General features: G+C 45.2%; 2 protein-coding genes across 3 annotated transcripts in view; one reads left to right on the top strand and one right to left on the bottom strand.

Annotated features, from left to right (window-relative positions):
• Nucleotides 1–115: 115 nt before the first annotated feature.
• On the bottom strand, nucleotides 116–14,002 carry SASS6 (SAS-6 centriolar assembly protein). 2 transcript variants are annotated; one of them, XR_003992477.1, is made up of 17 exons: nucleotides 13,895–14,001; nucleotides 11,580–11,640; nucleotides 9,801–9,880; nucleotides 8,839–8,943; nucleotides 7,744–7,915; nucleotides 6,750–6,827; nucleotides 6,008–6,127; nucleotides 5,713–5,904; nucleotides 5,317–5,511; nucleotides 4,846–4,935; nucleotides 4,573–4,752; nucleotides 3,947–4,028; nucleotides 3,388–3,502; nucleotides 2,405–2,527; nucleotides 2,010–2,098; nucleotides 1,455–1,546; nucleotides 116–1,363 (listed from the first exon to the last, which is right to left on the bottom strand). XR_003992477.1 is itself a non-coding variant. In XM_030493536.1 (17 exons), exons 1-17 carry the CDS (start codon nucleotides 13,960–13,962, stop codon nucleotides 1,278–1,280), a joined length of 1,923 nt encoding a protein of 640 aa, XP_030349396.1. In that variant the 5' UTR covers nucleotides 13,963–14,002; the 3' UTR covers nucleotides 116–1,277. The 2 variants fall into 2 exon arrangements, 1 of the variants encoding a protein (XP_030349396.1); XM_030493536.1 differs by having other exon boundaries at nucleotides 3,393–3,502; nucleotides 13,895–14,002.
• The window catches only part of TRMT13 (tRNA methyltransferase 13 homolog), a 6,458-nt gene continuing 5,465 nt past the window's right edge, over nucleotides 13,984–14,976 (top strand). The window contains exons 1-3 of the mRNA XM_030493544.1: nucleotides 13,984–14,187; nucleotides 14,544–14,590; nucleotides 14,679–14,745. Coding sequence (XP_030349404.1) covers nucleotides 14,011–14,187; nucleotides 14,544–14,590; nucleotides 14,679–14,745 — 291 coding nt within the window. The 5' untranslated portion in view covers nucleotides 13,984–14,010. The remainder of the gene's footprint in view (nucleotides 14,188–14,543; nucleotides 14,591–14,678; nucleotides 14,746–14,976) is intronic.

Here is a 14,976-nt window from a genome sequence, read left to right as displayed (position 1 = left end):
CAGAGAAGGGAAGGTGAATAAACAACCAGTGCTGCTCCGGCACGTCCCGCATCGTGCGCTGTCAGTGCAGTGCGGCTCATGGGTTAATGCTCTTAAACAGTTATTAATCAGAGAGTTTGATTAAAAACCATTTAATATTTCCATGGAAACCTTCACATGCCAAACCCAGTGACCATCCATGACCATGGTGCTGATTTAAAAACAAATATACACATTTTGCACTGCAAAACAAACCACTTAAATAATACACAATCCTCTGGATGCACTTAAATAACTAAGGTGAAAGGTACAAAATATCTTTAACAACAAAAGTATGTAAATAGCCATTAAGAAAAAGTGGGGTTTGTCTGGTACAAGTACTTGCATCCTTACACTGAGTAAGAGATGGCACAGAATGAAGTTCTTACATGATCTGAGCCTTTGAACCCAGGGAGCAGGACAAGCTGAACAGACTCAGTCCCTCTAAACCCAAGTGTTAGAGTATCTTAAACGCCTGCAGTGTCTTACAGTTGTAAAGGATGATTAGTAAAAGTCATGTAGCTTTTAGGTGTTTGCTGTGATGCTCTCACTGGTTAACTGCTCCTGTGCTCACCACCTATGTTTTGTGCACAGTGGAACAGAGCCCTGAGCTCAATCGAGAAGTCAGGATAACCAAAAGTGAGAACCCTCGATTACAATTTTCAATCGCCTGAATTAATTGTCCATCTTTCTTTAATATTAATTCCATTATCTGTAAGTCTGGATGCAATTCAAGTAAGTTTTTTTAGATGAAAGCAGTCACCCTAACTTATGGGCTTGACCATTATTAACATTGACAGCACCACCCAGTTCCCAGCACCTTCCATTTGCATCATCCTTTCTCCGAAAGGAGTCAAGAGGAATGCTCACAAGAGACCTGGTCTCTCAGGGAATGCCGGCATGTCCTCACTCCTGTTACAAAGCCACACTCGTCAATGCCTACGATAAAAAGCTCAGTCACTTGGGTGGGTTTTAGGAAGGCTACAGGCTCTCCAAGAGGAAGCTGCACAGCCACAGGGACCTGGCTGCAGCGTTGTTCTTGCCAAGGCTGCAGCTGCTTAAAGCTTTATCCTTCCTTTAGGCTCAAGTACCCTGCAAAGTCACACGGGGCAGGCAAGACACGGATCTTTCTCAAAACAGATTCAGAGTTATAAAATCATGTCAGTTCACACCGATACTTTACTAACACCTTATTTTACAGCACATCCAGAAATCCCCCAGGGGTTAAGAGAGGACTCTTACTGTAGGAACCCTGTCTGCTATCCAGGAAAATAAGCTGAGGCTGGTGTTGCTGCAGCTTTCAGCGACGGTGTGGCTTTTGGTGGCAAGTAGGGTTTCAGATACTCTGTAGAACAGCAGAAACAAGACACTGCTCAGAGAACCAGACCTATTACTACATTTCAAATAAGGTCTCGTTTTACTATTTCCATACATACCTGGGTTGAGTGTATTTTGACTAAGCCCTCGTAAAGGAATGCTGTCATCTTTCTTCTTGAAATACTTTGAATCCAGCCCCAAATTGTCACCACTAGAAAGAAAAAGGCTCATTAAAGTTTAACACACATGTTAATGCACAAGTGTGGACACAGACTCACTCAGAAAAACCTGAACTTCAGGTAGAACCACTGCATTCCTAGGAACTTTATCATTTAACGGTTAAGAACAGTCCAGAACTGATCTTTTGACTGACCTGTCACCCAATAGCCTTAGGTCTGTCACCAGGAGGGACAACGGCTTTTTGTTCCTTGGGACTCCCTCCTGACAGCATGGCTCTTCAGCTGGTGCCCACAAACCATGCTCAGTGACCAGTTCAGGCTGCCACAACTTATAATGCATTAACATGGTGCTGGATGAAGGCAGACCCCAGAGCAAGCTTAGCACTGGGAATGTTTTGCTCGGTTCCAGACACACGTGGAACACACATGGCTTTATAAAAATAAGTTAATAAACAAAAACCCCACAGGCCTAAACATGCACCAGCCAACACTTACTTCTCCTTGTTTGCTGGGTGACTGGTTGCAGTCGCTGTCTGCACATCTGAACATCGGTTCATTTTAGGCAGCTGGGTGTTGAGCTGGATCTGCAGAAACACAACAGTTGGAGTGGTTCTCTTTCACCTGCCTTAAGTGTACTCACAGAGAGAACATTGCAGGGCTCAATGCTTCTATCCCTCCCCTAGCACTTCTGTGCAGCAAAGCATGCAAGAAGGAGCAACCTAAAACCGAGCGCTAGCTATTGCTAATGGTGGTACCATTTGAGACAGAGGGTTTAAGAGGACTGGGATATATAGTAAATACTTATGCATCTGGAGAAATATCCAGAACATTAGGCTTTGCTATTTTATGCCATCACATTGTGAACCAAACAGAAAAGTCCAAGTGCCTGCCTTCGGTCCTGGACATTGTGAACTGATGGTTTTGGTGTGTGCTGGTTCTGGAAAGTTCTGGAAGGCATATAGAGGAGAAATGGGATGACCGATTCCTGAGCTGGGAAAGGACGGGCGTTCGTGCTGTAAGAGAAACAGAAGACATCCATAAAGGAGGAAAACAATCCTCGAAGTGACTGTTCAGAGATTCAAAATTCCAAACTTAACAACTAACAACTACAAAGTCAATGCTTATCTGAGGCTTCCTGCTGGTAAGAAACCCACTTTTTCTTAATGAAAACATGTAACTTTTAAACAGAGGAATTAAGCACTCTTAGCTAGTAACTGTAAGCTCATAATAAGCTGTACAATTACACACCCTGTCATTGATCAATACATTAATTGTATCCAGCTGCAACCCAGAGACCTCTTTGCATGAATATGCCCTTTCGCTACTGAATAAGCAGCTCATCCACTGCTGGGTGACAACAGCCTGCGCACACGGGGACAAGGTAAGAACCAATAAGCTGGGGTATTTAACAAAGGTGACAGGTAATGTTCTTACCCCTTATTTTCATATTTCTCAGTATCACTACTACTAAGAGTGCTCAAATAGTACACTTTCAACCTGTGTAAATATAACTGGTATTTGGTAACCTCACAACACAAAAATGCCGCCCGTTTTCTTCCCCTTTCACCTTTTGCATTATCTTTTCCAGGCTAATTTTGCATTGTTTGTGTATTTTAATAGATGAGAGCTTAGAAAAGGCTCCCTGAGGAGGGTCAGGGCATCAAGCAGCACCCTACAGGGTGCTATTTAAAAACAAAACAAAAGGCAGAAAAAATCCCCCCAAAAAACAAAGACCAAAACCCGCCAGAACCCACCACACACACACAGAGACTCTAAGGCCCAAGGAAGATAAAAGCACTTTTTGTTTTTTCCTCTTTTAAGGCCATACACTTCAGGAAACAACAGCGACACCACTGCCAGGCTCCAGTTGTACCTTACCATGCCATGAGGTGAGATGGCAGCCCTAACACCAGCATGAGCACTTGCAGAAGTCTCCAGCTTCTTTGTCATCTGGATTTCATTCAGCTGTTTGTTTAACCATGTGATTACTGAAGAGAGAAGACAAAGGCCAAGCTCACTTCCTACCTCTTACAAGCTGCTTACAGCAGTGAGCAGCCCTTCCTCAGAAAAACAAACGACAGCTCAGAGGGATTTTCTCCCTCTTTAAGCTCAAGCAGCACTACAAGCCCTGGTCTCACAAAAAGCCCTTTTGCTCCAGGTTGCTCCACCCCTTCTTGCCATCCCATCCCTCCTCCAGCATCAGCCCCACCACACACACCACCCCAAGCACCAGAGGAAGTTGTCTCTACACGCAGCTCTGGGTAGTTGCATGCCCACCACAGACAGGAGCTTACTTTCCATGAACAACAACAATCTCTCTACAAAACAGCAGCACACAGGTGAAGCGCTGTAGTTGCTCCCGTTCATTTTCAGTAGCAGACAGATCCCTATGTCATGGTTATGGAGGGAGAAAGGAGATTGCACAGACCTACCGTTCTCATTGGTTTTCAGTAACTGCTTACTCTCCTCCAGCTTCTGCATGGTGGTTTCCAGCTGCTCCTGCAGCTTGCAAACCTGCAATATTCCCATAAGAATGGCAACACCGTCAGGTGCTGCTACAAACTGGAGTCGTTCTAAAATGAAAGAAGTCCAAACCCAGTATTTTACAGGAGCAGGATGATAACTCTTTTCAACAAGCCCTACTTTTAGTTAGGAGCAGCCAGAAACCTTCCTGATCTTCATTTCTTTTTATGATTAAATAACGCAAAGACTAAGCAGGGGAATATATTTAATGGAAGAAAAAGTTCACCCTGTTCCTGCCTCCTTCCCCAACTTCCACACGAACGTGCCCTCTGAAGGATGTCAGTTCATCCATTGCACTGCTTTGTACTCTTAATACACTTCAGTTCTGCTCCATATGGGTGGATGGATCTCTTCCCAATCAGTTTAAATTGAAAAAATTAAAAGCTGATTACACATTTGTGTTAAACTAAAAGAGTCCGTTCTATGCCATGGGAAGATTTAAGAACCTATTGCTGTAAATAAGTGAAAACCCACCAAACCCAGCACCCTACCCACACTATCAGCTGCAGCAGAGAGGGTGAAGCTGCCACAGTACCTCCTGCTCTTTTGTCCGCAGAGACTGTCCCACCTCCTGCAGTTCCCTCTGCTCTTTCTGCAGTCTCTCTTCTTTTTCCGCCAGGAGCTTTTCCTGTTGAATCGTTACCGTGTTCTTCAACTTTAATTTGCTCAGGAGAGTTTTCAGATCTCCCTGTAACTTCTTGATAATTTCATTGGCCTATTTAGAAAAAAAAATCAGATATTCTCAAGCCAAAGAAACCCCTGAAATCAAGGAAGACATTTCCTAAGGATGATGTTTGTTCAAACAAACCTTCAGCAGTTCAGCTGACAGCGACTTAATGGTTGCCTCTAGTTTTTCGATATGACTTTGTTTTTTCTCCGTGCTCTCCTCCAGGATCACCTTTAAAACGACATTGAAATCATTGTTATAAAGATGTGACGGACATCGCTGCTGATTTCAAGGAGCACCTCAGGAATTCTGAGAACTGATCGTTACACGAAATTCAGTCGTGGCTTTTCAGTCAAATTTCAGCCAAATTCACCCACCTTTCTGTTCACAAGAACTAGCACTAAGTGTGCTCCAGTACCACAACACTAATACAGTAGCAACCCTTGTGACACTGAATCCAGTCTACTTTTTACGCTGTAATTTAGAATCTTTTAACTCCATCTGAAAGCTTCCTTGCTGTATTCATAACAACTGGTCAGCTGCTAAGCGATGGAGGCTGCACTTCAGGTTCTACAGGACTTTAGAGGAAATGATTTTGAAACTTGAAGGAACCTTTTGTTCTTGTGTCGCATCCAGTACTTCTTTTGTTCTAATCACCAGCTGATCTTTGTCTTTGATCTCCTGTTCCAGAACAGCAACCCGTGTCTGTAGCTGGTTGATGAGTTTCTCTTTTTCATGGCACTCAGCATCCAGAGTAGTGTTCTCCCGACGCAGCGACAGCACCTCCTGCTTTGCTCTTTGACATTCCTACAATGTTGGGAAGGAATGTGACCTTTAAAGAAAACCTGCAGTAGTAATTTAAACAGATATATCTAAATAGGAACATAATGTGAAATGAAGATCAGCTGAACAACATTAATATGCTATATTTTCTACTACATGCATAGGCAGGCAGTGTGAATGCTCTAAAACTAGGAAGTTGGTTATAGGAAATTAAATACAGCATACATCTTCTATTCCAGAAAGCTTTGCTTTCAGCTCTCTGACTGTGGAGTCTCCTTTGTATCTCCTTTCTGTTAGATCCTTATTGATGACCTCAAGTTCCGAGAGTCTGTTCTGCAACTGCTGAATACTTTTCTGATGCACATTTTCCAATTCCTTTTTCTGCTGCTCATGCTGTTGTTGGTACTGAGCTTGTGCCTGTGAGAAGCAAAGAAACCCAGTAGTTATTCAGTGAAGCTGAAAATAAAGCCAGGAAACTTTCACATGTAAGAATATTGTCCATTCTTCTCTGCTGCCATACCTGGAGAGCTCTCTCCTTTTCATTTGTCAGCTCCTGAGTGTGTTTGTTTGTTAGAGCTGTAGTATGGGATGTCCACTCATGTTTCAGTTTGTCAAGTTCCCGGTTTCTCTCTGACAAGCTCTGTTGAAGTTTGACAATGCAAACAGAGTTGTACAAATTTAAGCATTTCAGTCAATACTGAATGATTCTTTAACGTTACTTTTTAAAAAGAAAACCCCACACGGAATTCTTAAGAAAAGTCTAAATTTCAGCACCAGATGTCAAAATATCTTTAAACAGGGTATTTTAACAGAATTTAAACATCATTGTGTAAACAGGAAAGTAAGGCACTGAGAAGCTAAAGAGCACCTTCCTGACACTGTGGATAAAAGAATCTTCATTTCCAACTGGATTTTCTTCCAACCACTATTTAGGAGTGAAAATAAGTATCTGCTGATGTTCCCTACCCTTATAACACAAAGTGCTCTAGTATAGTATATAACTTGTTTGTGCATATACAGACAGACCTCTGTTCCAAGTGAAATCCTGGATTGGTACTTTAAAAAACACATTTTATTCTCCAGTTGCACACTTAGTCTGCTGGAGCTTTTCTTAAGAACCAGCAGACTTTCTTCTTTTCACTCACCCAAACTCAATTACAGTGGCTAGGTAGCTGCTAACCAACCAGCCCACAAGAAGGTACATTTTCTACAGGTTAAAACAAAGTGCAACTTACAGCAGGGAAGGTAAAGCTGTACGTTACCTGTTGAGTGTAGCTCAGCTGTCTGGTAAGATCCTCTTCAGTTTTTCTAAGCTTTTCTTCCAACATCAGTTTGTCTTCCTATGTACAAATTGACATCAAGTCAAAACCTTGGTTCCCAAAATACAAGTAGTATTCAGCTTCCATTTCATCAGCATACCCTGCCTAAGCAACCACATACCCATTGTGGAAAAATCATCTTATTAAATCAACATTCAGTAAGATTAAAATAAATTTAAAGGCATTAGCTACAAGGTAAAACCCCTGATAAACTCTTACCAATTTTCTATAAGGAAATAGTGTCTTATCATAAAGATAAACTCCTTGTTTACAAAGAAGTTGCATGAACAACACATCTACTGAACTACTGGAAATGTATGGATTGAAACGCTTTATTAGATGGCTATAAACATGACAGGCCAGCAAGGGAGACAAATCCCAGGCTATGAAACTGAACAGACAACAGCCAAACTATGAAACCATTAACTTCTCTTTCAGTAATACCTAGCAAGCTACAAGTGCATCAACATCCCAATTTTAGCTTGCTATTTATAGCTAGTAGCCCTTTGAAGCCCACAAAGCCTCAGAATTACGCACACAGGCATGCTTTCCTACAGCAACTGCACAACAAAGGGCAGGAAAGCCTACAGGGTGTTATTTGTGCTGTTGCTCTGGCAATGAGCACAAGGCTGGGAAGCTGAGACACCGAAGCATTCACCAGCTGCACTCTCCAGGCACTGCATGTGTGAAATACCTGATTTCCTGCCAGCTTGGCTGAATATACACGTAGCATTTTCCTTGCTAGAGTGACAGTAACAATCTAGATTTAGAACATGCACCCAAATAACTGCCTGCAATGACATATATGAGCTAAAGTAAAATAATAAACCAGAGCACACAGTTTGGTAAACGCTTCTGAAGTATTAAGATAGACAAAAATGCTCAGGTACACAGAGCTTCAAGGCCCAGTGACAGCTACGACAACTCTTCATTTTACCTTAAGGCATTTCAAACAGCTGGCTAAAAACTTCTTTATTTCTGCATCATTTCCTGGTAGGAATTTGAGAGAGAGGTGGGTGAGGTGCTTAAAAGGGTTTGTCTCCACTACGTTTAAAGAGACAGGAGTGTGATCTAGAACAGATGCTGAAGAAACTAACTGCAGCAAAAACCTAGGGAAAACAGAGAAATAACCAGATGTTTAGCACATTTCTTTTCCTGAAACTCCCTATAGATCCCACAAGCTATTTTCAAACAAGATATATTTTTGTATGCACAAGAAAAGACTGTCCAGCTTTTGTTTGAACTATGAAATGCAATCCCTATGTCGCAGTTAATACTACAAACAAGCAGCAACTCAAATGCTTGCAACTTAGAGTAAGAAATGTATAAAATGAATCAGTTTATTTGTACAATTTTCAGAAGCCCATCTTAGGAGTCCAAAACCAAGTAAGACCTTTGTAACCGAAGCGAAGAGGAAAGCAGACTCCTGACTTTTACGTGTCCTACAGCCTAGGAAAATGCCTAGCCCACAGTAGATACTTCAGGAAATGGCCTGACTACGGGAGCAGAGCTCCATGCTCTGCACAAGGCTTCCCTTGGTACCCACACAAACAAAAACAACATGGGAAAAGGCTGCTATGGGAAGAGCGGAGCTCAGGTTGTCCCCCTCACACTTGAAAATCTGAACACTGAAATGACAGACAGACAGACAGCCACAAAACCATCCTTGCCAGAACGCCTTCTAACTTTGCCTTCTCCTGTGCACGAGAATTCCATGAAATTCAGAGCAGCTCTCTAGCACTAAAGTGTTACAAGAAAAGGAGCAGTGCTGCACCCTTCCCATGTGCCGGCCTGGGGAGCTTGTCAGCTCCAGCTCAGATGGGGAGACTATCACTGCACACCAAACCCCACTGCTCTGCCCTCCCAAGGCTTAAGTCTTGCTGGTAACTACCCCCAGCTGATGCTCAGACACGTCCAGGGAACGCCACGTTCTCCCTTGTTTTACCAACCCTGCTCCAGCGGAGCGGCTGACGAGCATTTTAAGAAGTGCCCCCGTACACACAGAGTGACACGGCTCTCACTTATGACCTACCTTGGGATGTCTTTATTCTGTTCCTGAATGCACTGCTGAAGCAGATCGATAAATTTCTGTGGGAAAGCAGAGAAGTCCACCAGGAGACCCTGCTGGGACTTTAAACTGTAGAAAGTGGAAAAAAATTAATAATATATAGAAGTGCAATTCATTTCCTAGAAAATGTTTTACACCAGTGGAAAGAACTAATTCTGATCATGTCATTAAAGTTCACCAGCAGATTATTTTCAACCCTGAACACAGAAGGAGTATAACCACATCTTGGATAGTAATCAACAGACGATATTTTTCTCTTCACGACTTCAAGTAAGTTATTGTGACACAACAAATGTACTCCTTTGAGTAGCTGTCTTCCTCACAGCACAGGGGGGATAGGGGCACGTGAAAGAAGCAAAGGACAGTGCGGGTGAGACTCAACCTTTATCAAGACTTTATCCAAACAATAAAGCAGAAAACTGAACTGTTCATGCCAGGTGCCCAAATCTGATGACCAAATTCTGAGCAACTAAAGTAAACTGAGACTCAGCAATGCAATTAGCATGCAAGAAACCAGTAAGACACAAGCTCAGGTCTGTCTGAGAGTCCATGTCCAGGCAAACAGACTTTCCTCTTGCAAATGTTGCTTGGAATACTTCACAGACATACAACAGTCTATGAGAAGCAGTTACAATAAACAGAAGATGCAAGTAGGAATATGAACTGTGGGACTGTAGCTATGCAGGAAAGATAACATCAGGATTCTGTCACCCATCTGGATAAACCTGAGCCAAATCATTTTCCTGCACTTGGCTGTTTGCCTGACTGGCCAGGGAGAGCAATGCCACCAAAACACTGACAAAACTCTGCAAGAGAAAAGTGCCAAACCCAAAATCCTATGATAACCATTCTAAGCTAAAGATATTCCTCATTCTTTGTTGTCATTTGGAAACGATTCACAGACAAGACATGACAATATCACTTACCTTTGAAAATCTTCCTCAGATATGACAAGGTTATAAAGGAAAAAAGGATCGGTATCATCAGTCAATCGAACAGCTAAATCCTGAAGACAGACATTTAAATATGATTTAAAATACTATACACCACCCAGGAGGATTGTTTAAACATTGTAAACCAATACTGCAAACAGTATTTAATGGTTTTACTGTTTAACCACACGTAAGATAGAACTGTGGCAACTCATTCGAAGGTGGAAAACATTAACATTTAACACAACTCCAAACGTGACAGTGGGAAAACCTGAGAAAAGTTCCTCACAAAAATAAACCAAGTAAAAATCTTCAACTTTGAGGCTTCAAAGTTCAACATGTCTTCAGCATTTTGCAGAAAGGGAACTATGTGCTACTTTTCCCCATCATGAAATAGCACTGGCAGTCCACTATAACAGATCACTAACATATCATTCCCACAACTGGAAGGTTTTCATAGCATACTGCTCCTAAAAGTTTCAGAAACAACCTCCTGAAGGGTTTACATGTTTGAGTGAGCCCCTATGGAAACCTGTAGCATTATACTGCTTCGATTTAAAACCAAACTCATTTGTTTGCTGAAGGTGTACACAGTGCTTTGGAAAAGCTATCTCCTTGGCAAACCTTAGTCTTTTATTGCAAGGCTGGGCTTCTGCTAAACACCTGCTACCTTAGGCCCGGCTCCCTGTAACGAGACTCAAACCTGTGTGAAGAATGTAATATTCCCTAGGCAAGGAAAGAAAGGAAGCAGAAACCTGACAGCTCCTCCAACCCAGCTGAAGTGTGACCATAGCACACCTACACGTACAGACCTGAAATCACAGTTTCAGTGACTCAGATGCCAGCAACACTAACAAAACCCTCAGCTGGAGATGGATTTACATGTGCAGGCAGCTCATGCTAAAGCTAACGCCAGCCTGGTGAGTGGGTACGAATGGCGCTTGGTTTGATGTCCCACTGGCTGCCCCAAGCAGCTGAAGCTTTTTAACTGATCACTCACTGATGGACCCAAATGCATTCCCAGGCTCCTGCTGACACAGGCTGCACCCTGGAACACAGTCCTTAGCTGAAGTGCTTCTTCACACCTAATATTACCATCGGCACAGTTAGCAAATCTTCCAGACAACTGCTGGGCTCCTTCACAAACAAATCTTTACCCAGTAACACTGAAACTAATGACATCTTAACATCATGGCAGGTGGATGTACAGTTTAAGTGACAACTTCACATAAACCAAAGATTTTTTATATATATATATATATAAAGGATATAACCTCCAATAGCAATCTCATTGCTATCTTTCCTGAGAAAGAAGACTTTATTTTACTCCAAATTTAGTACATCCTTCCTACCTCCACTGGATGAATTCCAAAGACTAATGCTTATCAATAAAAACCAAAATGTTACATCCATGCACAAGTGGGCATTTTGGCTAGTTAAGATGGGAGTTTTGCAAAGACAACTGCTGCTCCACATTCCTAAGTGCTGAGCACACTGACTGCTCTCAAGCTCTCACTGGGGTTCCTTTGAGGGTCTCCAAATACTTTTAATTTGCAAGTTTACCATGAGCTGCCAAACTGAGAGGGCTAAAAGGCTAGAAAACACCTACCACACCAAATCAACTAAATTACTCAAGAAATTCCATCAAAAATGAAATAAGGTCAAGGGACAGACATACGAATATCCTATTTTGTTTTTTCTTTGCCCATTTGTCCTCTTATACAATGAAATTAATACCGAGTGAATGACACAAACGTAACTAAATCCACAAACCTTTTTATGAACAGGATTAGAAATTGACAGTAGCTCAATATTCACCCGAACGTTTAACCTCCTGTGTACAAAAACAGATGAAGCTTAGTAACAAATCAAGAAAACAATATCCAAATAATATGCGTTCGCAGCTATATTACAGGAATCAGATGACATTCCAAAACCAAAAACTTATCAGAAATATCAAGAAAGTGTCCACCGATGACTACTACTATGATACCTGAAAGCCCCACAGCCCCCTGAGCTCCTCAGTCAGCTCAGGCTTTTTATTGCTTGTCATCTGCCAAACTTTAAACAGCAAGGTTTGAAAGTTTGTCCAGAAGCTGGAAGCTTTGCAAAAGCCTGAAATTTATTAACAATTGCTGAAACTTTTGCTAACCATTTGTACTGTGCTACCCTGGCTTCATTTACTTCTTGTTGAGTGACCCATCCGAGAAGTTACTTGCATTACAGAACACACCCACAGACATCAGCCTTCCTGTGCCTCCTAACGCAGGAGAGCCAGAGCAGCCCTAACGCCTGCTCACACAGTCTAACCCAGATAGGACCTATATTACTGAAATTCACTGTATGCTGAATAGACACTTCACATTGAAATTCACTCTATTTTAAATAGACACTACACATAAAACCTTGACATGCTGGAGAGGTGGCCGATGTCAACCTCATGAAGTTCAACCAGGCCAAGTGCAAGGTCCTGCCCCTGGGTTGGGACAATCCCAGGCACAGCTACAGGTTGGGCAGGGAAGTGACTCCGAGCAGCCTGAGAAGGACTTGGGGGTGTTGGTCGATGAGAAACTGAACATGAGCCGCTTCAGTGTGTGCTTGAGCCCAGAAACCACCCGTGTGCTGGGCTGCATCAACAGGGGCGTGAGCAGCAGGTCGAGGGAGGGGATCCTGCCCCTCTGCTCTGCTCTCGTGAGACCCCACTTGCAGCACTGTGTGCAGTGCTGGTGTCCCCAACATCAGAAGGACATGGAGCTGTTGGAGCAAGTCCAGAGGAGGCCACGAGGATGATCAGGGGATGGAGCACCTCCCGTATGGAGACAGGCTGAGAACATTGGGGCTGTTCAGCCTGGAGAAGAGAAGCTGCGTGGAGACCTCAGAGCAGCTTCCAGTGTCTGAAGGGGGCTACAAGGATGCTGGAGAGGGACTCTGCATCAGGGACTGGAGTGATAGGACAAGGGGTGATGGGTTCAAACTGAACCAGGGGAAGTTCAGGTTAGATCCAAGGCACAAGTTCTTCCCTGTGAGGGTGCTGAGGCGCTGGCACAGGGTGCCCAGAGAAGCTGTGGCTGCCCCATCCCTGGCAGTGTTCAAGGCCAGGTTGGACACAGGGGCTTGGAGCAACCTGCTCTAGTGGAAGGTGTCCCTGCCCGTGGCAGGGGGTTGGAACTGGATGAGCTCTAAGGTCCCTTTCAAACCAGTCTGGGATTCTAGGATTCCTGTGCTTTCCCAACCACCACTGCTGAGCCACGCACATGGGTGCAGCCACATCCACTTATCCCTCGGCACAACCCGATCGGGACGGACGTGTGGACTCGCCGGGGCAGCGCCGAGGGAGCTGAAGCCCGGAGGCCGCGGTGAGGCCGCGGTGAGGCCGGCTGCAGGCTGGGAAGAAGAGGCGGGGGCCTGGCCGCGGGGCAACCGCTGCGGCCTGGGAGACGCGCAAACAGCGGCCGCGCCCGCCGGGCCGGCAGGGCTGAGAGGTGTACACGGTGCGTGAGCACTTGCAGGGACGGTGACTCCAGCACTGCCCTGGGCAGCCTGTTCCAATGCCTGAGCACCCTCTGGGGAAGGAATTGTTCCTCAGCTCCATCTAAACCTCCCCTGGCGCAGCTTGAGGCCGTTTCCTCTTGTCCTGTCTCTTGTTCCTTAGGAGCAGAGACCGACCCCACCTCACTCCATCCTCCTGTCAGGCAGTTGCAGAGTGACAATGCACCTATTTCGAGGCAGAAACCCCGGCCCCCGCGTCGCCTACAAGGGGGGCCCGTCTGTCCTCACAGCCTCTGCACAGCCCCTGCGTGTTTCCTCCCCACCACGGCCCCTCATTTCCCTCTCCCCAGGTAAGGCACCACTGCAGCCGCTCCAGCTCTGTCTACCTCCAGCCTCGCCGCGACCAAGTCCCCCTTCCCCTTAACCTAAAGGGTCTCCATTAAGAGCTCCAAAGCAAGAACGCTGCCTCTCACCCATCAACTATTAGAGCACAGCACAGAGAAAAGAGAGGAGGACAAAGCCTGCCGCTCGGCAAGCCCTTCTCCTACAGGATGCGGTAAAGCTTCCGCGCAGCGGCGAGGCGGCCAAGCCTCCCTCACCTCTCCTCGCAGCCCGGGCACCGCACTTGCACACACACGGGCCGGTTGAACAGGCTCTCCGCCGCCATCTTCGGCTCGAGCTTCGCGCGCGGCTCCCGCGGAGGAGGAGCCTCAAGATGGAGGAGGAGGCGGTGGCCGCGGGGGGCGCTGGGAGGGAAATGGCGGCGCCGGAGCCGGGCCGCGGGTGCCCGGTGCCGGGGCGTTGCGCCCACTTCGTGGAGAGGAAGAAGCGCTTCTGCAAGATGGTCCCGGCTCCTGGGAGGCGTTTTTGCGGGGAACACGGGCAGCAGGAGGTACCGCGCTTCGCCCCCTCTCCGGCTGGGGAGGGCGGGCTCCTGGCGTGAGGGGAGCCCCGGCGGCGCTGTGAGGGGCTGCGGCGGCATATCCTCGCAGCGCGGGCAGGAGGGGCAGCGCCTGGATGTGCTGAGGCTGTCACTCGACCCAGCAGTAGCGCTGCCATCCCGCTACAGGGTTATTCTTTTAGGATCCATTCACATGTTAAATTCTTGTCCCAGTTTCTCTATTGCGGTTAACCTCCCTACCTCCGAATAGATGCTTTATGGATCTCCGGTGTCCCACAACAGCTTTTCTAGAACGGGAATACTGTTGCATGCTGAAGTGTTGTCTAAAACCTTTCTTTTGTTACTAGGAGGAAAACGGCAGAAAAAGGATTCCGTGTCCTCTTGATCCAAAACAGTAAGTAAAATAAATGCTTTTCCTGTTCTTTGTCAGAGTTCACATGATAAGTGCTATTACTTAATTTTTTTCCCCATTTGGATTTTAGCACTGTGTATGAAGACCAGCTACAAAAGCATTTAAAGAAATGTAATTCAAGAGAGAAGCCAAAGCCAGTAAGTGCAGTGTAACTGTAGCACTATTCCTCTCGGATTTAAGACCCTAAACATGACAGCTTTGCAGAGAATTGATTGTGCTGACAGTAGCTGTGAACTAGACAACAGCAGCCGTAGCAAGCGCTGCAGTAAGGGCAGCACAGAACCTGAATAACTACTTGCTGAAATGGAATTCACATTCCAGTCTCCTCATTCACTGCGTGCCATGTCACTGTAGTTCAGCACAACTTT

The sequence above is a fragment of the Strigops habroptila genome, chromosome 8 (genome assembly GCF_004027225.2).
Source record: "Strigops habroptila isolate Jane chromosome 8, bStrHab1.2.pri, whole genome shotgun sequence".
NCBI lineage: Eukaryota > Metazoa > Chordata > Aves > Psittaciformes > Psittacidae > Strigops > Strigops habroptila.
Note: the sequence above shows the minus strand (reverse complement) of the source record. Positions and strands in the feature narration are given on the sequence as shown.

Bases quoted from the DNA above. Each gene is read 5' to 3' on its own strand.
- SASS6 (XM_030493536.1), bottom strand. From the start codon at position 13,962: ATGGCGGCGGAGAGCCTGTTCAACCGGCCCGTGTGTGTGCAAGTGCGG. The intron at 2,528-3,392 runs GTAAGGTACAAC...TTTCTCTTACAG, and splicing joins CCATCTCACCTCATGGCATG to CACGAACGCCCGTCCTTTCC. The intron at 1,547-2,009 runs GTAAGTGTTGGC...TTTTCTTTCTAG, and splicing joins CACCCAGCAAACAAGGAGAA to TGGTGACAATTTGGGGCTGG.